The 27907-nt window shown below is 42.6% G+C and overlaps 1 protein-coding gene across 1 annotated transcript; it reads right to left on the bottom strand.

The window, feature by feature from the left end:
* Positions 1 to 735: 735 nt before the first annotated feature.
* SRSF4 (serine and arginine rich splicing factor 4) lies at positions 736 to 26703 on the bottom strand. The gene is made up of 6 exons (XM_059036393.2): positions 26344 to 26703; positions 10713 to 10855; positions 9709 to 9821; positions 6374 to 6588; positions 2474 to 2563; positions 736 to 2221 (listed from the first exon to the last, which is right to left on the bottom strand). The coding sequence occupies exons 1-6, from the start codon at positions 26448 to 26450 to the stop codon at positions 1402 to 1404; spliced, it is 1488 nt and encodes a 495-aa protein (XP_058892376.1). The 5' UTR covers positions 26451 to 26703; the 3' UTR covers positions 736 to 1401.
* Between the last annotated feature and the right edge of the window lie 1204 nt (positions 26704 to 27907).

Below are 27907 nucleotides of genomic sequence, written 5' to 3'. Positions count from 1 at the left end.
GAAACACTGACTGTGTCTTCCCAGCACGTTGTACAGGGTCTACGGTCCATACACGTTGTACAGGGTATACGGTCCATAGAAGGCAACACGACATGATTTTAAATCTAGGAACAGCCCCCAGTACATCCACAGGCAGCACAGTCTGGAAAGGGGCTCTCTCTCCTCCCAAGCTTCTCACAGCCTGTCACACAGGCTCTCCAGCTTCCCTCCTGCTCTGATCGATGCCTCTCTACAGTCCCTCAATGGTGGAGACCAGATCAGAACCACTCTATCTATCTCTGGAACCTCCTATAGAGAGAGATAGGTCAGACAAGTAACGCTGAGAGTGAGTGGGACAGGGGTAATCCTGAGTGGTTTTTCTTCCTGGTTTTGATTAATCCAAATTCTAAGGCGATGAGGTATCCTACACTTCAGATTCATCACGGCAAGACATTCAACAACCAGCACAGAAGAAAGAACTCTGTTCATGAAGCGCGCATCCGGTGATGCTCTGAGTTGCCAAATTGATTCACTTATCAGCTTGGCCATAGGATTCTTGATAGGAAGGATTTATAAACCCCTAAGAAACTTGACTTTTTTCTGTTGGGTTAGAAAAATCCTTCAGGAAAAGTGTTGGCTACCTACCCATGGGTGAGCTCAAGGAACAAAACAGCCATTATACCATGAACTTTTTACGCTAAGAAAGAGATAGCAAGATAGCTCAGGAAATGCAACGTCAATTCAAGCACCATGAAATTTTGTCAAGCAAAAATAGTCTTTATTCAAATTTAATGGAAACAGGGGTCACTATACTTTGCAAGACGGGGAAAAATAAAATTAAAAAAAATTCTTTTCTTTTCTTTTTTAATATAAAACAATATAATCACAATACCAGAATATGGAACTCTACAGTTTATTTCCTATGGGTTACTGCAGGTATCAATTTTCCTTGACTGTGCTATTCACAACTTTGTTAAGTCCAAAAATATGAAACCGAAGTGGTAGGAAACTTAAGACTTAGCACTTTCACTAAATGGCATACATCAAAGGGCATCAATTCAAGGGCAAAATGGTTGAACTCACCATACCTACCTATGTCATCATTCCAGCCTTAAAGCCATCCAGGTACTGAGCTCCCTGTAGGAAAGGCCAGGCCTCAAAGGCAAGGCGTTTTGGATATTCTACTGTGGGCCATGAGTAAAGGGGGTTTTCAAAGAGAAGACTGCTTTCGGTCAAGCAGGAAGGCCTGACGCCAGGAGGCTTTACGGAGAGGAAGCGCTTAGACTTAACAATTGTAGACACACCATTAGGGGAGTTAAAAATGTACAGCAGTGACATATGTTCTACTTCAATCACTTGTGCTACGGCTACCAAACATGTACAAAAGACTTCTCGGGTAGTTCCAGCTGTGGTCGTAGCCAGTTAGGACCTTGAGTGGGACCTAGATCTAGACCGGGAGCGCGATCTGGACGCAGACCTGGATCTAGACTTGGACCGGGATCGGGTTTTTGACGCGGACTTTGATCTGGAGCGTGATTCTGACGGGAGGTTGGGTTTTGATTTGGAATTGGACCTCGACCTGGACCGGGTCTCCTGATTGGCGCCAGCATCCTCGCTCTCCCCTCGGCCTTCCCTCTGGCCCGACTCGGACTTGGCGTGTTCCCGCTCCTTCGAGCCCGAGCGGGATCGCGATCTGGACTGGGAGCGGTCGGCGTCTTCCTTCTTCTTCTTCTTGCTGCTGCTGCTGCTGCTGCCCGACTTGCTGTCTCGCTTGCCGCCTCGTTTTCTGCTCCTCTCGCTCTTGCTGCGGCTGCGGCTGCGGCTGCGGCTCTCCTCCCTGCTTCTCTTCCTCCCCTTCCTCTTGTCCTTGCTTTGGCTGCGGCTGCGGCTGCGGCTGCCTCCCTGGCTGCGGCTGCGGCTGCGGCTCTTGCGCAGGCTCTTCTCCTGGCTGCGGCTTCTGCTCACGCTGCCCCGCTTCTCCTGCGCGCCCCCCTCCTGGCTGCGGCTCCTACTCTTGCTCTTGCTTTTCTGCCTGCTGGGGCTGCGGCTCTTGGACTTGCCGGTGCTGTCGCTGTTCTGGACCTTCTCCTCGGCCTGGTCCTTGCTCTTGCTGCGGCGCTTGTCGGCGCTGCGGCTCCGGCTCCGGCTCTGGTCCTTGCTGGGGCTCCGGCTCTTGTCCTTCTTGCTGCGGCTGCGGCTCTGGCTGCGGCTGCGGCTCTTGCTCCGGGAACGGGAGCCTGACCTGGGGAGACACGGGGACAGTGAAGCCGCACGTGACTTCGTACTTTCAGGCTGCTCATCAGAATAAAGCCATGTGTGGAGCTGTGCCCCACAATACAAAGCCCGGCTTGTGTTGGCCAAGGACTGCTTTCTGAAGCCCCAAGACTCCAGTCCAGGGCTGGGAATCCTGGGGTGAGGGAAGACGGGGAACACCGTTAACACTAAAGTGGGAAACGGTGCATGTGGGCCTTGCGTGAGTACCAGGAAGACCTACCTGGACCGGGATCTACTCTTAGAACGACTGCTTTTGCTGCTGCCGCTTCGGCTTCTGCTCTTACGAGAATGTCTGCTTCGAGAGCGAGATCTAGGGGAGAAAGGTTTTTTTTTTTTTTTAATACTTGCTGACAAAACGCTGGCTGAAAAGAGTCAATTCAGACATCCTTTCTATCAAAAAATATGCACGGCCCTGGCTGCGTCCAGGCACGAAGTTGAAAGAGACCTCTCTCCCGTGCTCTGGGCCCAGAGATCCGGTCACCCGCAAACACTCCACCTGGGTGGCCTGCCTGACACTCGTAGTGCCTCCATTCCTGAACCCACTGCCCCCCAGACCTGCTCTCTTTGCTGGGTTCCCTCCTTAGTCCCACCGATGCCGCTATTACTCACCAGTTCCTCACACGAGGAACCACAGCCACCCTCGACTCCCCTCTCTGCCTCACCCTCTTCTGCACTGCTGAGCCTCCTCTCAACCTTCTCCAGTTCCTCCACCTCGGCTGCCCCCCAGCAAGCCACCACCGCTCCCCCTGGTACCGCAGCAGCCCCCTAACCAGCCTTCCTGCATACACTTTTGCCCTTCACTTATTTATTCAACTGATACCAGAGAGCTGTTTTAAAAATACAGCTGACTCTTGAACAACATGGGTCTCAACTGCCCGGGGCCACTTACACACGGGGTTTTTTTCAATAGATACGCACTACAGTACCTCACGATCTGCAGCTGGCTGAATCCACAGGTGTGGGCCCTGCGGATGTGAAGGGCTGGCGCCCCAACCCCGCTTGTTCAAGGGTCAACTGTACCCTCCAAGATTAAAGAGTCTCTAATAAGCCCAGACTGTGGACTCTGTCGTTTCCTACCAAAAGCAACCAGGGCTCCTTGGGGAAAATGACCAATTCCAGGTGCAGGGCAGGAAGGGCAAAGACAGAACCTCTCACCATGATGGAAAGAGACTTTCAAAGATTCCTGGGCACTATCATCTATGAAAGAACTCTTGCTCAGAATGTTTAATCTGTATCTCAATCACACCTCTCTAGACCTAACTTCCAGTTTATGGAAGCTCAGGGGATAAAGTACAATAATACAAAGAGGAAACATAAATTCAGAATGTGGGACAGTATTAAAAAAAAAAAAAAAGCTAAGAAAAGTAATTGTCATGGGGTGGGGTGGGGGGGATGAGGCAGGGGACTGCTTCAGACTGAAGAGGCCCAATAACCCCTTGCAATGCATGACTGGATGGATCCTGGCTAGGAGAAAACACGGCTCTAAGGACAGCCATGAACAACTGGGGAAATCTGAATACGGCCTGGACACTAGATGACTTTATGGGATCACTGTTAATGTTCTTAGGTTGGAAGACAGAAGCGTGCTTATCCTCACTCATTCTTGGAGATACACGCTGAAGTATCTGGGGGTGAAGTATCACTCTCCACAACCTCCCTTCAAATGCTACATTTATTTATGTATAGGGCGTGTCTATAAATATACAGAGAGAAAGGCAGAATTTTAGTAACTGTTGAAGCTATAAGGAGAGCATATGAGTGTTTATGAACTCTTCTTTCAACATTTTATGTTTGAAAATGCTGCAGTAAAAAATTTGGGGAAATATTTAGTAAAGCACAGTCACACAAAAATCAAACAAAGCCAAAAGACACAGAAGCCAACCTGACGGGCTCCCAATGACCAAAGACAGAACAATCTGAGCAAAAACAAATTGACTGCAATGGGTCAAACGTTAAATATGCAAAGATCCAAGAATTCATTCAAAATAATACTAAACAAGCAACCTCACCACCACCTTTGGGTGTTGCTGGGAACATTCAATATACTGGAAATTGGTAAATAAAGGTATCAACTTTTATTTTCAATTTCTTATAAAAAATTTATTTTAGGGTGGTAGCAAAAGGGTGGAAGAGGAAAATCATCCTTCACAGAACTACAGCCTTTAAATGCACAAAGAACAGAAAACTAGAAAGTCATCATGTTACACCCATAGCTGAATGGCTTGAGGTAAGGATTATCAGCAGATGTTAATAACCCCACGGTTAGGTGGAAGGCTGGCACAGAGCTGTGCAATGGACGGCTCACACGGATGCATGCTATCATCATTCAAAGCGGGACATCCAGACGCCACACAAGTGCTGCAACAGGAGGTACAAAGCACCTGCTAAAACACTGGCCTTACTCTAAATGCCCGCAAGACCTAACTATGACTTTATAGGAAATATGAGGGACAGGATAAAGGGATGTGTTAAACATCACCAGAAGAGCACAGTCTGCAAAATCTCAGCTATGGAAAAATCTTCAAAACAGAAAACCGTTTCTTCCACGACTAAATGGATGGAAAATAAATAGAGGGTGAAGGAGGATGCAGCCATGATTAAAAGGAGAATTAAGACACATGTCATCTGATTGCAATGTGTACACCTAGTTGGGATTCTAATATGAACAAACTACAAAAACACATACATATTTGAGGCAATTGGGGAAAGCTGAATACAGATGTGTTGCTGTGGTATGGCCTCATGATTTTATTTAAAAGGTTAGGGCTTCCCTGGTGGCGCAGTGGTTAAGAATCCACCTGCCAATGCAGGGAACACAGGTTTGAGCCCTGGTCTGGGAAGATCCCACATGCTGCAGAGCAACTAAGCCTGTGTACAACTACTGAGCCTGTGCTCTAGAGCCCACGAGCCACAACTACTGAGCCTGCATGCTTCAACTACTGAAGCCCACACACCTAGAGCCCGTGCTCCACAACAGAAGCCACCGAAATGAAGCCCGTGCACCGCAATGAAGAGTAACCCCCGTATGACACAACTAAAGAAAGCCCAGGCGCAGCAACAAAGACCCAATGCAGCCAAAAATCAATCAATCAATTTATAAAATAAATAAATTTATAAATAAATTAATAAATAAATTTATAAAATAAATAAATAAAGGTTAGAGATACCCACTTTATAGGCAGAATGACAGGATGTCTAGATTTGCCTTCAAACAATGAAGCAGGAGGGGGTGATCAAACAAGACTGGCAAAATAAAAGATACTGAAGCTGGATGGGTGACAAGTATAAGGGGACTCAAGGTTCGTATTTTCTCTAATGCTTTACGTATTGTTTTCCATAATAAAGAGTTAAAAAAAACAAAACAACAAAACCTGAAAAGCTTAGACTAATGACTTGCCGCTACTCTTATTTAAACCCCTAACCTGGCCTGTGGCTCAGCAGGATCTCGCTCTTCTCTGCCTCATCTCAAGCCACGCTCCTTTGCTTCCCCCTTCCCCACAACAGGGCCTTCAAAATACGCTGCTCTCTCTGCTAAAAAGGCACTAATCCCCCCTCTCTGCCCACCATGTCCAACTCATCCTTTAGGTCTCAGCTTCTATGACATGTCCTTAGGGAAGCCTCTGCCAGCTCTCCGGACGAGTTGGGCCGCGTACTTTCCCTTTGACATACTTATCACAATGGTAATTATTTGCTCAATGCCCGTCTTCTCCACTAGATTGAGTTTCATGAGGGCACGGACCATGTGTGTCTTGTTCACATCTGCAAAACAGCCACCAAATAAGACAAAGTCTCCACTCCTGAGTAGCGGGAGTATCTGGGAGAGTAACAAGGGGTGATTGGTCATGTTCACCCCCAGCAATGGTATGATTTAGGGGACCCAAGAAGAAATATGAGAGAAGGTCACTGATACCTGCATCAGAGAAAGGACTTTACGTCTATTTGTACTCATGACAAAAGAGTTCAAGAATTTTACAAATAAATGTTCAGTTTAAAGTTCTGAGCAACTGGACCAGACGGAACCATGGTACTGAGACTTCAACAAAAGAATGAAAATGGATTACCTATGTGCTCATTAATGAATTTACAGCAAGCGCCAACACAACAGTAGTAAGGTACTAACCTTGAGTGACTCCGGCTCCTGGAGTAGGACCGGCGTCGTCTAGAACCGGGCTTGTCTTCAACTAATCTGATTTTTCTGCCATTGACTTCAGTTCCATCTAACTTTTCCAAAGCTCTTTTCATATCAGAGTAAGACACAAATTCAATCACCCCTTCATTTTTGCGTCCCTTGTGAGCATCTGCATAGGTCACTTCTCCCGCCTGACGCATATAATCCTAAAGAAAAACAAAATCCCCCAATAGGTTAAGACACATTTTGTGAAAATATCTAACACAATCATCATAATGAAAGTTTTCCCTTTCCTTTAGGAAGAAATGCTACCTTTCCTCAGAATGACGTTGACTCTTAAGTATTTCCAACTACACACTGACCATTTACTGAGGTTCTCTGAAGTGTTAGGCATTAGGTGGGTAGTAGAGATAATAAATAAATAATTTAACTGTTTCTTTAGTTTTGTTTCAATATAAAACTTTTTAGTTAACTATCATTTCCCAAATTTTATACAGGCAAGTTCTTTGTTTACAGAAGCTTTAGAAGCTCAAGTTACTACATTTAACTCAGGTCTTTTGCACTTCATCATAAATCCTTATTGAAAACATGTATAGCCGTGGATAAATATCTAAGGTAAAAGGTAAACAAATTCAAAAATGGATTACAAAAGACAAAAAGACAACAGAACAATATTGTCCAGCTCTGGCTTCAAAGTGGAATGACCACCCATGTCCCTTCACTATTGTAAGCCTCTCTCCTCATTCTCTTTGAGGACTTAATATAACCCAATGAGAGAATACAACTAACATGACAGATAAATACTGAAGTGATATATAAATAAGATATGTGATTAATGTTTAAAAAGAAAATGAAATCTGGGGTCTTGTGGCCCATTTCCCCATGTTTGTTTGTATATAATATATACTCAATAATAAACATCTGTGGAATGAATACATGAATATTCAATAGCAGTTCATTTTTGTTACTGCTTTCCTCTCCCTATTTTGCAAAGTTACAAACACTGACTATATGCCATTTGATACTATTCCTCTACTCACTGCATCATAAAATGTTTACATGTCTTAACATACATTACATTCTTCATAACTAGTGTGTCCAATACTTTTCCTGAGGATTTCCCAATTGCTGGGACTTCTGGGTTTTATATATAGTCCTTGGCCATTATTCATAATCTAGCAATGACCGTCTTCACACAAAAATGTCTTTACTACAGCTGAATTATTTGCAGGAATGGGGGCTCTGGGAAAAAGGCAGGGAGCCCATATAATTTATCATCCAAACTGGGCTACATCTAAGAGTAAAGGAAGATGCTATTAAGTTATGCCACACCTGGGACTGTCCTGGGCAAGTTGAGATGTTGCCATACTTCCAAAATAATAATAGCTGCTAACATATTGAATGTTGACTGGATGATAGGTAGGATTTAATTAATTTAGTCCTATTTACAGCCACATGAGGTAGATACGATCATTATCCCTATTTTCAGGAAAGTGAAATACAAGAGATATTAAGCAAACTGCTCAAGGTCGTGCAGGTAGTAAGTGAAGGAGCTGGGGTCTGAACATAAGCCGCCAGACTTCAGGACCTGAATTCTTAGCACCGCCCACACCGTGGGTAAAACGACCAATTTCTCAACGCCACTACTCTATAAATTTCAACTCAATGCCACCACTGGGTATTATGAATTTACACATTTTTAAAAACTAACAATATACCACCTTACATTAGTTTTATTTTTGCATTTCTGTGATTAATCGCTAGCATTTGTGCCTGGAACCATTCTAGGCTTTTTACATAAAAATGCATTCATTTCTCACAATAACTCTGAGTAGAAATGAGTATTTCTCCCACTTTATAGTTGAGGAATACGAAGTGCAAGAGGAAGATAAGTTGCTGAAGTAAAATAACTGATAAGTGGCAGAGCTGGGATTCCCATCCAGGCAGGTGGGCTCCAAAGTCCTGCTCTGAAGGCTCCCTTGACTTCCTAGGAAATTGGCTCGACTACTCTCCTTTCCTGAGAGGGAAAGTGCCAAAGACACAGAAGTATAAAGCCAACGGAGGACGTTGGCTAGGCTCCATTTTAACCCCAAGCTTGAAAGCCTTTCTAGTTCCTACCCATAATGTTCAATCCTTAACTCTCTGAATATTTGTCCTGAAAGAGTGTTACTGACTCATTCCTTCAGAGAGGACAGTCTTGTTGGCAGACACTCAGTAAGGACCTGCTGTAATACTGACAACCAACACGGTGTACTAGAAAAAATACCAGCATATGTTTTAGTCTCAGCTCTTCTGCTAAGACCAACTGTGCGAATTAACGTTTTCTGGATCTTATCTTTGTTCACTAAAGACTGTTGAGAGCACATTAAAAAAAGAAAAAAAAAAAGATGTTAAAGTGCTTTGATAAGTTACTACTTTTTGCTGAACCTAAACATACTCACTCATTTTGCTAGAGATGACTTGTTTAATGATGGACTAAAAATGAGAAGTGAGATGGGAAACTCTGAGCAACCTTTACATTTGCCCTCCTAAGACCATCCAGGTTAAGGCACACTCAATAAGGTCTTTTCCCTTTTGAGATTAAAAACCAACACCATTTTCAAACAACGAGCTGTGATCAGTACACTGCATGGCCAGTACACCACTGGACTGTACTTTTTTTGTGTGTGTGTGTGTGGTACGCGGGCCTCTCACTGCTGTGGCCTCTCCCGCTGCGGAGCACAGGCTCCGGACGCGCAGGCTCAGCAGCCACGGCTCACGGGCCCAGCCGCTCCGCGGCATATGGGATCCTCCCGGACCGGGGCACGAACCCGGGTCCCCTGCATCGGCAGGCGGATTCTCAACCACTGCACCACCAGGGAAGCCCCTGGACTATACTTTTTGACATTAAAACTCTTTCAGGACAAATATTCAATGAAAAACAAATAAATCTTAGAAAAGAACATGGGTCAGATAGTCATTTTCACCAATGAGGCGCTACACTGGAAGCTGACACAAACTTGTATATTACAACTAATACTGCAGGAAACTGCTGGCTGCAATTTTTTCTTTTACTAGGGAGAAACTACACTGTTATCTCTCTGTAACATTCTCTACAGAGGAAAATTTCACATAACATAGGTTGTCCTTAACATGCTGGCCCCATACCATACAGTAGCAGTGAGATTCCAGTGTCTTTTGTGTTCCTATGGAAACTTTAATTGGAAAATCTCCAAATGCTTTGGGAAAGCTTTCTGTGTGCCTGGGCCTGCATAAAATAACCTCTTTCCTTAACTCAACCTTAACTCCTGCCCAACTGTAACCCAGAAGGTTAACAGGGCCCAAACCTTTAGGTCTTGCCAGCTGCACCGACTTGACAAATTCTCCACAATAAGTCTGTATTCTGTGCGGGTAGGAGGGCCATATTTATCTCGGCCACTTCTTCTATAACCATATCCACCTTTGGAAGGTTCAAATAGATGAGATTACTTCAGTGGAGGAAAAAGAAAAAAATGATACAGCACATATTCCCCTTAAATATACCATCTACCCCCACCCCAAATAGTATGTATTTTAACTCTATCCCCACCCATAATTCTAATCTAGATTTAAAAAAGAGCAATCAGCTAACATGAAAATTTAATTTACAAAGTTGTAAGTATGTATATTCATTAATATTTATATTTAAAATTAACATGCATAAATTAAAAACTATCAACAATTTAACAATTCAGAAATAACTAACCAAATTACTAAATCAGTTACTGGTGTTACTCACAGTGATTAAAGTTTTTGTGAACATTTTATATGAAAAAAAAAGATTTTCAGGCACCTATTTCAGTTTAATCTCATCTGTGTCTAACCCTTGGGATCCTCACCACCCAGGTCTAATGGGGAAAGGTTGCGGTCGTCACATGGCTTCCTGTTTTTGGTCAGCCAAGGGCCACAATGGTTCAAAGAGCCACGCATGGAAAGGTAACCCAAGGTCAGCAAATGGAACAGGCAGTCATCTTAGCCTCAAAGGATTCTTTTAATTAAAACATTGAGGTCTTTGTTAAATCTATGTTAAACAATTGCATTACAGAGAAAAAAAACAACAACACAAACACACATCATTAAACATATTTATAAAGTGTTAAAACAAGAAATTTATGTCATTAATTTAATTACAATTAAACATTATTAAAGATGTTTATTTGCAATTTTACATTTAAAAAGATACATAAATTTATAAAACAAATGGCTTAAATATCAATACATTTCAATGTAACATTAATTAATTAATTAATTAAAAAATTAACATTTAATAACAGAGGCATGTCACTGATACAAATGCCCTTTAAATGCTTACTGCGTCCAGAACCGTAACTGCCATCTCGTCGCGGGCCGCGGGCATGCTCAACAATTACTCGCTCACCACAAAGGTCTTTGCCATTCAGTTCATAAACAGCATCATCTGCATCTCGCAGATCATCAAACTCCACAAACCCATATCTAGAAGAAAGCAAACAAAATCCTGGTTGGCACCATTCTGACACCCAGCTTCATTAACATTAAAGAGAAAGCAATGAGGTTCATGCTTAGCAAAGGTTAGGTGGGTTTTGCAAACTACGGATCAGCTTTCTCTTCCCTTTAGCAGAAACCACTCAGCTTTGTGCCCACGGGCACTGCAAGAGGGCAGGGAGACTTCTGAAGGCTGACACCTATCTTTCTAATAGGAGGCTGGCTAAATATACAGAGACCACTTCTTCTGTTCCCCAAGTAGCTGGTGGCAACTGCAAAGACCTCCACAGGGATGCTTGGTATAAGATATTAAAATACATAATTCTACAAGATTGAATATTTGCTCTTTCAAGCCACATAAAAACTCATTTTTTTTTTTTTTTTTTTTTTTTAGCTTTAGCCCCAAAGTGGTATCTTAGAGAACAATTACACCTACTTTTAGGCACTGTGTCTTAACTGTTAAATCATGTTTGGAATAACAGACCAGGTTTAAAAAAAAAAAAAAATCACAGTACCTTGACTCTCCTCAGTGAAAGAAAAAATTTTTTTAAAGTTCCCATTTCTCTACTTAAACAAATAAGTCACAAGTGAATTAACTATTCTAGAAACTACCAGTGAAAAAAATGTGGAGCTATCCTCTTCCTCATGATATTCCAAATTCATTTCCATGAGGTTTTAGGTAGGCTGGAATTCTCTAAAATCTATATACAACTGTGCAAACTTCTTTTACACAGTAGTGCTAGGAATTTCCCAGCAATCAGGTTTGGTGGTTTAACATATATCCAAAAGAAAACAACCCCCTACCCCAATCCTATTAATGCCTGCTGAAGAGTACTTATAAACTTATAAAACTAAGGCAAAATTTGTAAGATATTTATAAGCAAGGTTAAACAAATGCCCTATCAACTGTTATCAAGAAACTTTTAGTTTGCTCTGGGGTGGCTGTGAAAAGTCTAGCTTTGTGAGCACTGCCTATACCTAAAAACCAAAACCATCTTAATCATACAAGTTACAAGCAACATTTTTAAACTCTAACAGCTATGTATATAGGCAGACACTGGCTACAGTTTCCCTCCAGGTTTACACCTACTGGAACTAAAAACAGGTTACAAGACTTGCCAGAAGTTCATCCAGCCTGACCAAAATTATTCCAGTTTCTTTAGCATGTAATGCTGTACTCAGCAACACGTTAAGTGAGAGAACTCAGAATTCTTCCTTTAAAAGATTAAAGAGTTTCTATCAAACAAGAGTCTCTCAAGGTGACCATGTACAGCTAAAAACTTTGGAGGGTTCTTTATGCTGAAATGTCTATGAGTGGCATTCAAACTTTAAGAGGCACTGAATCTCAACTCCATTAAGGAAAAGTAACACAGAAACACCCAGTGTTTAATGGGAAATGTTCTGCAATAACACAATTCAGAAGACACCTGGCTCAACTTATGGGTTATGAAATCTTTAAAACATGGTTTCACACTTCCATAAGTTGGAATTGCCGAGCAGCGTAATAAGAATGATTTTGACCATGATTGTCATATTTGACAAAGTAAAGCCTCTCCAAATCAATACCTTCCTATGTTAAAAAGTGCTTTACGATCATTAAAAATCTTTAATAGATAAAATATATTGCAGCTATTTTTTTCTTTCCTAAATAGGGTGAGTCATCAGGAAAGCTATATTATCATTTTTAGAGACAAATAATAAAGAGCTAATTAAAAAAAATCAGATCTAACTATTTTCTGTTTTGGTTTATTTCTAAATAGGTCATAAAATACCTCCTGCCCCCAAGAGTACCTTCCTTAATTTAGTTGTCAAGATTGGTTACAGGTCTGCTTTGCCCACTTGCCCAGATGCCAAGTATAGAGGGATGAGAGAAAACATCCAACACGGGCATGATAAAACGGCCTCCACGCCCCTCTAAGAGTTCACACTGGCTCGGCACCATTCAATGCCCCTAACTCATCTGATGCGATGTCATAAGGACAACGCTGACTCCTGAGGATTAAATAAAGAAGTCATAGAACATCCCATTTTCTTCAACAAGCCAGTTACCTAGCCACATTTTGGGGATATCCTAGTAACTTATTAAAAGAGCTGACTTAAGATCAAATTTATTTCACAGAAAAATCTTGGCTGCTACTCTGTGAAAAGCCACAAAATCTATTTGGAACATTTTAATGTCAAAGTCCAGTCCAAGGATTAAATCAGGAACCTGACTGTCACTTCTGTCACTGACATGCTGGGTGGGCCTGGAAGACTAAACCAACTATACTCCTGCACCATAAACCATACCTGATAGGATTCCTGTTCTGAGAGCAAAGTAAAGACCAGATCAGTGTGTGGTTGCTTCTACCACATCACTGTCTATTTAGATCAGTTTTACTGAAAGAATTACTTCACTCGGTAAGTAACTGGAGTAATTGGTAAGTAAGTGGAGTGAATGGGTTCCCCAAATAAGGCAGGAAGGCTAGATAGCAACAATAAAACGGTACTTAATATTTATTAAGTAATCTCTATGTACTAAACAATGTTATCTTATTTAATAATCACAATACCCAAGAGCCAGGTACTGTTATCTGTTTTACAGATGAGGAAACTGAGGGACATTGCATTAAACAATGTGCATAATAAAACAGCAAAGCTGACATTCAAAGCCTGTGGCATGACTCCAGAACTCTACCTAAGACTGGAGCAGCAGGAACTGGCCCGGGTTCTAGTCCTGGTTCTGCTATAAACCAACTCAGAAAAGCACATTTAAATCATTTTATTTCTCTGGATCCTAGTTTATCCGTGAAATGAGGGAGCTATACTACATATCTCTCAGGTTTCTCCTAACATCAAAAGTATGACAGTTAAAATGAAAATCAGTCCTCCTCTGGCTTAACAATGGGATAAAATTTTAGTTTTATTTAAATAGTTTAACTGTCTCTGAATTAAATTCTAGTGCCTTTAAGAAAGCAAAGCTCTTCCTGGAGACATGGGAGAATCTTTCTAAATCGATCTTAACATCCCTTTGTGCTTTGTAGCAAAAAAATGTGAACGTAATCTCCTCTCCCAAAAAGTACTCTCCTTTTGAATCATTTGTCAAAGGAGGGATATAAAATACACGCATTCATGTGTGCACACACTATGTGTCGGCATGTGGGTATTTATGTAGACATATCTCTGGTGTAACCTGTAGATAAGCCTTACAAACATAACCCAGCAGATAAATTTCTCAATTCTAGCTGCAGACACCCCTCCTCTTCTCTATTAAAAACAACCATCTTTCAGTAATTCTAGTATGAGAATGAAGAAGATGAAGGAATTCAGGAGAGTGAATCTACGACAAATTAATAAATCCCTCTAAGGTAGGGACTGATAAAAACCAAACCAAACCAAAACCCCACCAATATGCCTCCTCTGGCCTGACTCCCAGATGTTGTATCTTTCGACCTTTCTCTCTACACCTATGTGAAAGAACAAAAAGCATGGCCTAACTATTAAATGTAAATTTTTTCAATTAAAAGAAAAACTCCTTTCTTCAATGTTTCTCTGCTATTGCCTTTTCGCACTCTTTTCCTCTAGATCACATTTAATCCCAACAAATTTAGTCAAAAAATGATGGCCGAGGAATTACTGCCATTTTCTAAGAAAAGTGGGCACCATGATTCTTACCAACTATAGACAGGTGTTCTGGATACCACAGACAAAAGCCACGCCCAATTACGTGGGCTGTTCTAAACTTTAGTCCATTCTTATACCACTCACTGCCAATGTGCTGGTCTCCCTCATTCAACAGCTGATGTACTGCTCAGACTATCAGTCAGAACTCTGAAATGCTAGAACTGGAATGACATGTTTTTAAAACTAAAGTACTCCAAGACTTCAATTTTCAAAATGTTAATCACACTTTTTCACCCAAGAAAAACTACCACCTGAGGTGTGTTGTTGCTGAATAGTCTTCCCCTGATCTAATTACCTACACCAATGGTCCCAAATACCACGCTGTATGTCCTACTGAAGAGGCTGGGGGGCCTATCTCACCCATGCAGAACCGGCTTAGGGCCACCTCTGTCTTCCAAACACCTTCACTGAACAGGGCGTGACTAAGGGGGTGCGCACCACCAGCTGACTGACGGGGAGTGGGGGGAGGAGCGAGGGAAAGCAAGCCTCCATGCGTGTGCCTGCTGTCGCCCGCCAGTACTGCTTACCGCCGGGGCACGCCTTGGATGTTCTCTCTATAAGAAAAATTTGCCCCTTTCCACGGTGGATCTCTGCTCACCTTTGTCCTAAAACTGTGCCACATGCTTTTCTTTGTATGTGGACATGACAGTCCTCAGCCAACCATCAGCAGGATGTGAGTTTTGTTTTCCCAATGTGGTGAGCCATTCCCACATTCACTCATTTTCCTTGCAAGAACCGAACCTCTCCATGGCTGGTCAGGATTAGGGATGTTGCTGTAGCCAAGGAAAAATTTTCATCTGTTGAAGTTAACCCATGGGGTGGCTTGAACCCTGAAACTAGGGTCAACAGCAATGTACTTTAAGGGCAGAGCCCTTAAATCTACCCTGAAAGAAACGGCATTCAGTGAACAGGAATCAAACAGCTCTCTTTCAAAGCACTCAGTGTCGATCCTATGCTTCAGCCAGCTTGTGTTATGAGGTGAAAAAAGTTAGGGCACACTAACAGGATAGTAATAAAAAACGGAAGTTCTTGCTCTCTGCATAAAGTGCTTGGAAAACTGCAGAAAGACACTTCTGCAACCAACTCTCTAGTGCTCAGGTGAGGCCAACTCAGAGAAAGCTTGTGAGTGACAACCATGTAAGTGCCCCCAATTCCAAAGGTCTGCAAAATTCCAGGGAAGCAGTGGTCAGGCCCTCGAAGTAGAATTAACCAATGTCACATTCACTGCTCTGAGTCACTGATTATGGTTGCAATTTGACTATCCCAGTAACCGAGGGTTGTTTATAACCCACCACTAGGAGCTCCTACCACACGAAGTGGGTTCCTGAGATCCTTTTTATCCTGAGACAGGAAGGAGGCTGCTCTGGGCATTCTGGCCTCCCTCTCTTTAGCCTCAGAGGAGGGAGGGCCATCACGGCCACCCGTGGAAGGTGGATGACTTACCCGTGCTCACTGAGTGGCAGAGCTGGGGTGCGACTTCAGGGCTCACCAGTACCCAGTCTGGGGCTCTTTTCACGTCGGCAAACTGGCAGTTCCCGCACACCAAGAGCTCTCTGCTTAGAGCTAGTGTGGATTCCTGGTCTGCAAACGTTGGCCACAGCTCAGTCTGCACTTGATCTTTCCCCACCTTCAAAGAAGAAAACCTACCTCATGATTCCTCTCTTCTCGGTCCCCTGACCACCTGATTCACTCCTAACAACACTGTCATTGCCTTCGGCTGTTCTCCTCTGGTCGCCCACTTAGTGCACTGCCTAGGTCTACAGTGTGCTCATTCTGCTGGGCCCCCAGGGCGGTCTCTTCCTGTTTGATCACCTTCCTTCGTTCAAGAATATGGCTATTTTTACTTAGTCAACTTGTCTCTTTAAATGTAGTGGGGAAAGTCAGCTGCTTTATCATTCTTTTGCTCAGAGGTCTATACTGACTCCTAAAGATCTTTGTTGATGCCATTCTCTAAACCTGGAATGCCTTGATTACGCAAGGTGAATCACAGCAACCATCTTCCATAGACTTGAGAATTCTCTTTCATGAAGTCTCAGAAACTTGCCGGACTCTAAGCATTTTAGCACTGTCTTTAGCATTAGCACTTCTATTCAATTTTATGTTTTACATGATAATGTTTTGGTGACCTTTCAAGCCTTGTTCTTTTTCCTTTGTGCTTATCCTCTCATTTGATTATGAGCTCTTTAATATTAACAAAGGCTAATGTTTAGAACAGTGCCTGGCACACAGTAAATAATTCATCTATAATATTTCATTCATTCCTCATATCATATGCGAAGAATGCACTACTACTACTACTATTATTCCCATTTTACAATGAGAAAAATGAGACTGGGAGAGGCTAAGCAACTGGCTTGTAGTCAAGGAGCTCCTAAGCGGTATAGCTGGATTAGAACCCAGGTCCATCTGACTCCAAAACCCAAGCTCTTAACCACAAGGTCACAGTGCCTTTGTAAAGGCAGCTGTTTCTTTTCTCCCACAGTCCTGAGCACAATCCTCTAAAATTCAACAAATGCTGCTGCTTGACTTGATAATCTAACCTTAGATAAGCCAGGCTGTATTAACGTTTTTTGATACAGCTGGGTCAATTCTCCAGAGGAAAAAAGAAATTGATCTTGGGGCAGGTGAAGCACCCCTAAGCTTGGAGTATGTGACAACCAGGTTACTTTCACTCGTCTTTTGGTTCCCATTAGCCAGTGTCAGCCATCTGGTCCTTCCGAAAACATGTGTGGGTTCAGAACATAACAGACTAGAAGAATAGAGGAAAAATAAGATTATTCTGTGCAATCCCCATTCTGGAGGCCCCATATTAACCCCTGGAATCTGTCTTTGGTTTTACGGCTCAGCAAAAATTAGACCAGCATAGAGATGATGGAAGGTTGGGCCTAGAGGTGGTAGATGTGAATGGATATTGACAGTATTATGTATTTAAGAATGCATTTAATTAGTTTTGTAAGGAATGGTGACCGGGACCAAAAAATATACGCATGAATGGTGTGGGGAAAAAAATGGATGAGAAATCAAAGAATGCTATAAAGTTTACAGACTTCCAATTATACAAAGATTATGGCAGCAACGAGAAAAGTACTTTGCAGATGACAGCCATCTATGATCTGATTTAACTCCAAACCACTATTAACATGACTCCTCTAGCTCACCAGGACTCTTTCCCTTTTCAAAATCCTTTATAATAATGTTCACAACTCTGAGGTTTACTGATAATCTCACAGATGAAGAAATGAACGCTTACAGCAGTTAAGTAAAGGCTACCCAACGCTTGGGATTCTTCAATCCTAGGTCCTAACCTGAAATCAACACTCCATCACCATGTTCTACTATCTCCACACCAGTGGAAAGAAGTGGTCCACAGAGCAAACAGTTTGAGAAACACAAGCTCTAGCACAGAAAATCAGTTACATCAAATTATATGCTGTGGAAGACAAATGCCCACATGAATATTAGCATCTCATGAGAAATATTAAACGGCGAGAAATACCATTTCTGCATCTGATGTGTACTAACACTAGTAAGTTGTGAACATCCTCTAAGCTAATCGTGGAACCAAACCTGTAGGTCAGTTATCAAAATTTTAACAGCAGTCTAGGAAAATAGAGAAAGATAACAAATCATTAGGAGAATACCAGCCCATCTCTGAAGGAATATTCACAAACTGGAGTGAGGAAAAGAGAACAAAAACAATCATTATTCTAAAAACTAAGTGGTAATACAAAATTCCTTCAGAAAGCAGGAGGAAGAGAGGAATCTGTAACCAATTTCTAGTCTTACTTTGTAACTGGTCTATGGGCCCATTTGCCATTTTGTTCAACTATCCAAAAGCCTTTCAAAAATGAACTAAGCTAGTTCACTTTTACTAGGCTGCTACCATAGTTCTACCCTATAAAATGGGACTACCCGCAGGAAGCAACATACTTGCAAATAGTTTGTGGGTCAAACTATCACAACCATAACCCCGCTGTCATAATGAAGTGTTTCACTGTGACCTTTTAAAGTCAACAGGGCTACTTTCCTTAAAGGGGAGCAAACACAGTCATACCTGTGTACATTTCAATTTTCTGACACTTATCCACGCGAAGGGTAAATGAAATTAAAAGGTCTCACAAGAAAAGAGATCAACTATTCCCTGATGACACACTAAAGCTCATGAAGACTCAATCACAAATTAAAAACAATTTAAGAAAACTCAAGAGATGAAAAGTCATATTGCTAATTTAGAATAAAACTCCTAGAACGTAAGATAGAATCACTGTTACTTGTAGTTAATGAAATAAAGGTGTACACTCAGCAGACAACACTACCTGATTCCACACCAAAGCTACAAACAAAACCAGTTTGTACTTACCTCTAAAACCACACTATAGGCAGGGGGACAGGTGTTAAAGCCTCTTAGAAATTATGCCTCTTGGGACCATCTTGGCCGTTTCCATGTCCCTCATAACCATCCCACAGTCCCTGTTTCTTTATCTTTTTGGTTAAAGATGCCACTCCCCATGCTATTTCTTGGGGATGCCCTTCCCTTGAAAATCAGTCATTAAATTCACTTAATATTTTAATGGATGTTTCAAATTCCTTAAACATTAATGGATCAATAGCTTCATTTCATTCACATGAAATAACTTTTCTCAAAGTCAGTTCATCTGGTCTGTGGTTCCTGATGCCCTCACCCAAGCCTCCTGCTCACCTCTTTCACTCCTGACGGCTGAATTCAAACCTCCCTCCTCCAGTTTCCCCCTCTCTAGGCTTTGGAGGTCTGTGTTCATGGAGGCCCCCATCTGGCATCCAGGCACAAGACATGGTTGGGGGCCTGGCGGAGGGCCCTTTAAGTGGCTCTTCAGGCATCATGTGCGATTCCAGGACCTCTAGACTTTCATCTCAACACTCAGGATACTCTAAGACCAGACAGCCCTAGCTATAACAACAGGACAGAGACTGTTCACTGCACTTACTTGCACAGATCCTACCCTCGTCAGCCATCACAAAGCTGATACCACCCTTCAGCTCTGCAAAGAGTAGCCTGAGGAGAATCAGCAGCAGTCTCTGTCCGGGGCCGACTTCATAAAAAAATAGCACCTGTCTCACTTTTGGCAGTAACTTGGCAGCTTGTTGGAAGCCTCTGCAGAGAGACTAAGGACTTCAGGCTGTGGAACCTGAACTACCTTCTCACCCTTGGAGGTAAGCCCCAAAGGACAGGAATGAATCGTCTGGAAGGAAACAGCACAAGAGCAACTTTGGCTGACACCACCCATGCTCTATCTGGTATGTGAATAAGAAAGATCTTCAGTTTCTGGAGTTGTCAATAACTCATTTTGTAACCTTGGCCCTGTCATTTAATCCCCCGTGCCTCAGTTTCCGCATCAGTACAAACTAGAGACAACATTTATTTTTATTATTATTATTTTTTTGTGGTACGTGGGCCTCTCACTGTTGTGGCCTCCTCCGTGGCGGAGCACAGGCTCCAGACGTGCAGGCTCAGCGGCCATGGCTCACGGGCCCAGCCGCTCCGCGGCATGTGGATCTTCCCGGACCAGGGCACGAGTCCGTGTCCCCTGCATTGGTAGGCAGACTCTCAACCACTGCGCCACCAGGGAAGCCCAGACAACACTTATTTTAGCTTACAAACTTATAAAGACCACCGCCAATAGTATTCTCTCAGATGCCTGGAGCACCATTCTTCCGAGGATCTCAAAAATACAATTTGCTGTTTAGGTTACTTGGAAGTATCCAAAAATACCAGGAACCCAAACCACATTTTATCTAGTCTACATCCTGTGCCCACCTTTTAAGAAGGGAAAAATACTTCACGTGGCCCTTTTATTCATGATACATCAACAAGGAAGGGAGGAGCAAGCTATTAAACTGAGGAATAGGGATTTAAAATGATTTGGCCAAGTAATTACAGACGATGTTTATTCTTATCACAAACTGACTGGGAAACCAGGAACAAGGAGTGGAAGTCTCAAGCCAGGGCAGTTTAAGGTGGTAACATTTGGTCAAACCGCAGCATGGTATGGTTTCTTGGCAATGACTTTTCAAAATGATAGAAATTTAAAAATTACCCATGGCTTAAGAAAAAAAAGTAACATACCTAATATATTTTGGGGGGAGGTATGTTGACCTCAGCAAGAGACTTCAGTACAAAAACAACTTGGTCACATTTGTAACAGTTACATTCCATACTATGAATAAAACAATGACAGAATGCTACTTAATCCATAGCCCTGTTTCTCAGTTCTTATTTGTTTAAGAAAAAGTTCTTGGTTAAAACACCTGAAACCATTTCACCTGTTAAATTAGCAAAGACTCTAAACAGTACCGCTGGCTCAGTGCTGAGGAGGCTGCCGCGACGGGCGTGCTCATGCACTGCTGGTGTAAGTGTAACTGGCACAGCTTTGCAGGACAGTTAAATAACTGGCTATACGCATCAAGAGCCTTCAAAGTGTTCACTCCTACTGTGACACATGCATTTTACGTCATAGAATCTGTCCTAAGGAATGATTAAAATGCAAACAAAGTTTTTTGCATGTGATATCCATCACAAGGTTATACAGAACAGCAAGAATTGAGAGACAGCCTAGGAGGAATGGTTGGGTAAATCATGATATAGCCATACCATGGATTTTATGCAGCCCTAAATGATGTTTATGAGAAAGATTTTCATGTAACAGAAAAAATATATGAGAAAAATTAAGCAGAAAAAGTGGGACATAAAATTGCACATAAGACCTTGTCTATGTTTAAAAGGATTCTTAATGATATCTCTTTTCTACTTTCTGCTTTTGGTATTGTCTAAATTATCTACAATGCACCTGTATTTATTTTCTAATCAGTCAGAAAGTTATTTTCTAAAAAAAAGTTCTTGAACCTGTTATGCTTGGTAGGCTAAACAGATAAGGCTTAAAGGCTGCAAGATAACTTCCTAATATATATTTTTAGACATTCTAATTAAAGTCATAATATTAAAAAATTATGATCAAGAGTAGTTGAGAATTCAGAAAAATAGGAACTCTTAAATACGGAAGGTGAAAATATAAATAAATACCATGGAAACCAAAAGGTAGCAAAAGTTAAAAATGTGTACACTCAGCTCTCCATATCCTGGGTTGGTTGAACCCGTGGGTGTGGAGGGACGACTACGGAACTTGGGCATCCGTAGACTTGGGTATCTGCAGTGGGTCCTGGAACCAATCCTGTGAATATACTGAGGGACAACTATATACACTCTGACTCCAAAGTCCATTTTCAGGAATCTGCCCTAAGATTTACGTAAAGGATATTTGCCACAGCGTTATATACGTGTAAAATAGTGGAAAACTAAAGACAACGGCAATGTCTTGCAACATGGTTTTGCTTAGGTACATTAAACAGTATTTATACGTGGGAATACTATGTAGCCCTTAAGAATGAAGTTGTGGGAGAACACTTAATGACAAAAGGATCAGGCTGTTAGGTAGAAGCTGGTTACAAAACAGAATGTACAGTACGAATCCAATGTGAAAAAGGGAGGCGGGGAGGCTTAAGAAGTGCATGCACCTGTGTGCGGAAAAAAGACAAAAGTCTCAAAGTGCAGATACTGTCATCTTTAATTTTTTGTCCTCTATATTTTAAAAAAGTACAATAAATATGTAAAATTTTTATAATCAGAAATAAATACATACTATTTTGAAATGTTATACAGTTTAAGTATGGGCTTTTTTCTTTTTTTTTTGGCCACACCATGTAGCTTGCAGGATCTTAGTTCCCTGACCAGGGATTGAACCCGGGTCCTCAGCAGTGAAAGCACAGAGTCCTATCCACTGAACTTCCAGGGAATTCCCAAGAATGGGCTTTTAATACTAAACTACCAGTTCAATTAACCAGAAACCAATAACCTGGAACATCAATTATATTTTCCTTATTACCTCTTTAAAAGACAAGAAGAAAAAAAACACGCTCTCATCAAGGATTCAGTCAAAAGAGAAAATTCCTTTGTAGGTTCTGGGGTTGGCAGAGATTCATCCCAGCATCTCAGGCCTAACAGTGCCCTAAGTGCTCAGGGACAAACACAACAACGACCTGACTCACTGAAAGCCGTAACATATTTAAAAAATTAACTAAGGGGTATCTTCTACTTGAAGGAATTTAAAACAGAGGGTGAAAACAAAAAACTTCTTGGTAATACTTAGATATCATGAAAATCCAACTACACAGACCAGGATATCCCTGAAAATTCTGGCTGTTCACAATTTCACTGTTTGTAATATGAAACAAAGGTTCTGGAATTTATAGCCAAGTTTCCCTGGAGAGCTTTAATTCACACATTTAACAAACTAAAACCAAAAACCAAAACCAACCCCCCCCCCCCAAACCCTCAATGGTTTGGGGGTTTACCTGTCCAGCTACTAGGCAAAAATAATCTTAGGATGTGATATGTTTCATTCATTAACTAAAATATGGGAAAATCAAAATATAAAGACCTGAGACCAAAACCACAATATTTTGTGGCAAAAGAAAGTACTGTACTTGAAAAAAAACATTTTACATGAAAGAAGTGATTTACTAATTAAAAAAGAAAGCTCACAGAATTCACAAATAATTAAAGACAGCAAAAGTTACCACAGAGTTGGAAGGCTATAAACAGCTGCTAATATTGTTGCTTCCTTGACCCCTGGCCCACCGTGGCTCTTGCTGGCGTTAGTGTGGTACATACAAATGGAGGAGACCAGAGGGGATCTGGAGTGGCTTATGTTGTCGTGGGAGATTGACGTCATGTTCGTGGTCCCGAACTAAACCATCTTTCCAGGAGTTCTCTAAAACTAAGGCAATCTAGATTAGGGTTACCTGGTACAATAAAAGCAGGCAATACATTACTGCATACATCTCCCTTCTCCTAATCCCAAGAGGGTCCATAAAATGTTCTCCTGGATACTAAATCTCCTTTGGAGAGCTCATCTGCTGCCTCATTTGGTCAACTTTCTATTATACCACTGCTTTATGCCTACTTAATTAATTCAGAACTTTACCTACAACCTTTCAGCTCAACATAGCTACTGTCTACTGATAAATCTCACTTCTACAAATTTGAACTCTTCAGCAATTCTTCAAAGCCCTAACCATCCAAAATCTTTTTTGAGTTTCAGTTACTAATAATCACAATCCAGATATGTTAAAAAGGCTTCTCAAGGGGTTCTACTATCCTTCGTACGTTTCCAGGACTATAAGCTTACACATGTTGCTAAATTATGCCATCCTTTCAAACTCCTCTGTGCTACTGCCATCTAATCCAGTCAACTGCTTGAAATACATCTACATACCATTGGTCCTTTGTTCAGAAGTCATTTTCCTCTGCAATGATTCCTGAATGCTACCAGGAGGTGCACCTGTTTGGTGACTGTCAAACCTGCCTTCAAATCCCTAAAATGACTTCCCATTCTTCATTCCCTTGACTTTCAATCACAGATTTCATGCATCTCATGGTTTAGCAGCACAACTGTAAAAATGAATAGTTCCCCAAGAGACCCACATATTTAGGGTCCTGGAAGGACTGATCGATCCTTCCTCTTAGATCACCATTTCTCAGGTTGCTCAATTATTCCCTCCAAAGCATTTGAACTCCTACCCATGATTTTGAATGTTCAGTGTAAAATCTTACAGTTGTTGTTTCTGATTTATGCTGTCACACTTCTAGATCATTCATGAGACTCAATCCAAGCTAGACTGTTTATTATATCTCAAAATTCTTCCTTATTCTACCATCACCAGTTATGACATACACGATTCCCAGACACTTCAAGCCCCAGTCAATCCACACTTCAAAGCCTATTTCAGACAAACCATTCCAAGTTTCACTTCTTGAGTTTAAACTGAGAGCAAGCATTGCTTAACTCAAAGTGTATGTTATAACCACAAGCACTTAATTCACTCAAGGGCAGCACTGGTTTTCTGCCTCCTCCCTTCATTTAGCACAGAAGAGGCATCTTGTCGGTTATCAACATATTTGTTCCATTAATTACCTTTCCTATTAACATCAACATCATTTCCTGCTCACTATCACTTGAGTAACCTTAGAGAACAGACCTCACCAAATACGCTTCGCTTCGTGTTACTAAACACTTAAGCTAAGATGTCTCCTTATGATCAAGGTCAAATCCCTTTGATTATTATAGCTACCATTTACAGCTATGAGCCAAATGCTTTACAACTATTATCCCTAATCTTCCTTTTCCTGGTGGATGAGGAAACTCAGAATCAGAGAAGTAACTTGCCCATAGGTAGTAAGTGGTGAAGCTATGATTTGACCCAGGCCTGTTTGCTTTCGAAACCCATGCTTTCCCCACAAAATTTACTCTGTCAACTTAATTGGGCTCTGAAGAAAACTGGGAGTTTTAACTTGATTGTTCAGACATATGATATGTATCACAAGAACAACCCCCCCCCCGCTCACTTTATCTAATATGTTTAAGAACTGAAAGCTCTATTGTACAAAATGAGTAGCTTCCTAAACCTTCTACTCTAAAAGAAATCAGCATTCATAATAAACACTTGATGGAGGACATTTTCCTTAGTAAGAAGGTGATCCTTCCTAACAATCAATTTGAAATTACGTGTTAAAATTTTAAACCCAGCCAACAGTTTGAGTACACTGTAGCTTCCAATTTTTCTCAAATGTTCAACTTAGGTATCTTTCATAACTTCTCAAGTGTCAGTTGCTAGTATTACATTGAGGAGTAAACTCTAGCCATATCAGACCTGTTGCAAAGTAGATCTTAAAAAAAAAAAAAAAAAAGCCAAGAGTTCTTCTAACAGCCAAGGTTTAGTACCCTAAAATGTTTTCCCCACTCCTTTTATTTTTTTATATCCGTGTCTTTGAAGTCCTACCTAACAATTCCCGGTTCTCAGTTTTCCCTGTTGAATATCTTCTCCAGGGCTGACTCCTCATGCTTTCCCTGAAACTTGTAGCCCCTGCGGGCCCTGCTCTACCAAAGTAGATTAGGAATACAAGCAACAGACCATACCCGGGTGGGTAGTAAGTTAGCAATTTCCTAACTGTAGGTCTCCGTCTACATCAACTAGTTGACTAGTCACGGTGGCCACATTCTCTAACAAATTCTACAACGACAAAACAATTTTTTGGCAAGTTAGAGAACGGAAACCCCAGCATGGAAACTCTGTACGCAGTCTTAAAGATAGCAGGCTAAGACTTTAATTTACCCTTGTAGAGGGAACGGTGAAGGCTTTCAGCACCGCAAGCCGATACTTTCGAAACCGTCCCTAGACTACTCAAACTAGAGTCTCCCGCTCAAAAAAGTGTAGCACATGGCAAGTCTAAAAAGGGCGTCCCTTCAGAGCTCCCGTCCCCGGGAGAGATGCGTTGTGACCATCTGATCCATCAGACTGGGGAAGAGGTGAAAAGGGAGGAGGAAATCTGTTTGTTTCCAGCAGCCCTCAGAGCGGGAAAGGTCGGTCTCTACTGAAGATGAACCAGGCTCCGGCTCCAGCGCCTGGGAAGGAAAAACCCAGGCCTCCCCGGAGCCCTGGAGCTGTGCCCTCCCTCCCGGAGCCCCAAACCCACTCGGGTTTTCCTTCTCCCCGTCCCACTCAGAGCCTCACCATCGCTCCCATTATCCCTCCACCACCCCAACCCGCGCAGGCGCAGTGGGAACCGGGGCCTACCCGCGCCCCCGAGGCGCCGCGACTATGGCGGAGCCGGAGCAGGCCGGTAGCTCCGCGCGGGGTAGGCGTCCCACTCCCGTACCCGCGGCCTCCCTGCCACCGCCGGGCCCCCGTCCCCACCCGGCAGGCCCCTCTTCCGTCCTCCTCACCCGTTCTTCAGATCCACCTCCAGGATCTTCCCGTAGCCCTTAAAGAAGCGCTCCACATCGCGCTCCCGGGCCTGGTAGCTCAGGCGGCCGATGTACACCCGTGGCATCCCGGCAACAGCTTCGGCGGCGGCGGCTTGGCCCGGCCCCAGCCCTTAGGCGGCGGCCGGCGAAGCGAAAGCGCGGCGACGGCGGCGGCGGCAACGGGCGGGCGGCGGGACGGACGCAGCCGAACCCGGCGACGTACGCGAGCACGCAGCTCGCGAGCACGCGCCTCCAGCCTCCCCCGCCCTTCCCGCAAAAGGAGGGTAACGGGAGGGAGCGCGCGTTCGCTTCCAGCCGGGTCGGGGCTTGCCCGGGGGCGCGCCGGCGCGGGGCGGGGCCAGGTGATCGACAGGCGGCGCGGGCGGTGCAGGGGCCTTCAGTCCCCGGCACGTTCTCTCGCGAGCTTGGCGCGCAGCGCCTGCGCCGCCCTCCGTAGCCCGTTGGCTTCCCCGCTTTCCCCCGGAAGTGTCCGCACCTCCCCCATAGCTCTTCGAATGCTTCTGCTTTTGTCCTTTGATCCGGGAGTGGTTTCTACTTTAGAGTAGATTTGGAATTAAAACTGGCTTCTAACCGTCTAAGTATCTGACCTTGGGGTCGTTACGCGCCTCCCTTTTGAGCCTCGTTTGTCTTTTCTGTAAAAGGGGGATAGTAATTCCAGCCTTCCAGCGTTGTTTTGAGAATTATAGACGTACTGTCCCCAGCACATCTTAAGTGCCCAATAAAGTAATGCCAATATTACTTTAAAAATAGTATGACTTGCTTCAGTGGAAGCGGTGTGGAAAGTGGAGAAAGCTGGAACTTTGGAGCTAGATTAGGCTTGGCACTGGCTAAATTAACTGGACCAACGTAACCTATTTTCTTTTAAAATCTCTTTTCTAACTTGTAAAATTAGAATAATTTATCCCATCTCAATGGACTACCAGGGTAACTAAAAGTATATGTAAAAAAAAAGTATATGTGGAAGGGTTTGGAACAGTATGTGGAACATGGTAGGAGCTCAATAAATATCGGTTCCCTTCTCACTAACCCAGTTTACCTGGAACCACAAAGGAGTTTTGTTTCTTTGCTGTTTTTACTTTAAAAATTATATGTTGAACGGATAATTCATTAACTGGCTTAAATGATATACAGTGAAACGTCTTCCCATCTCTGTCCTCTGGCGGCCTAGAGGCAGACAATATAATCTGTTTCTTAAATGTCCTTTCAGAGGTTTTACACTTGTAAAGCAAATGGTGGTGTACTATACATACAGTTCTGCACTCAGTATAATTTGAAAATCATTCCATTAGAGTACAAAAGGAGCTTCCTCAGGACTATTTTATGGCTCATAATATGCCATTTTATACACAGCAATTTCTTTAATCAGTGCCCTAGGAAAGGACGTTGAGATAGATTGAAACCTTTTGTTACAACAGCTTCAGTGAGTTAACTTTGTATGTATACGTATATGTAGTATCTATTCCTAGAAGTAGAATAGTTGGGTCAAAGGGTGTGGGCAAACAGTTCTGATAGATATTGCTCA

The sequence above is a fragment of the Kogia breviceps genome, chromosome 1 (assembly GCF_026419965.1).
Source record: "Kogia breviceps isolate mKogBre1 chromosome 1, mKogBre1 haplotype 1, whole genome shotgun sequence".
NCBI classification, from domain to species: Eukaryota; Metazoa; Chordata; class Mammalia; order Artiodactyla; family Physeteridae; genus Kogia; species Kogia breviceps.
Note: the sequence above shows the minus strand (reverse complement) of the source record. Positions and strands in the feature narration are given on the sequence as shown.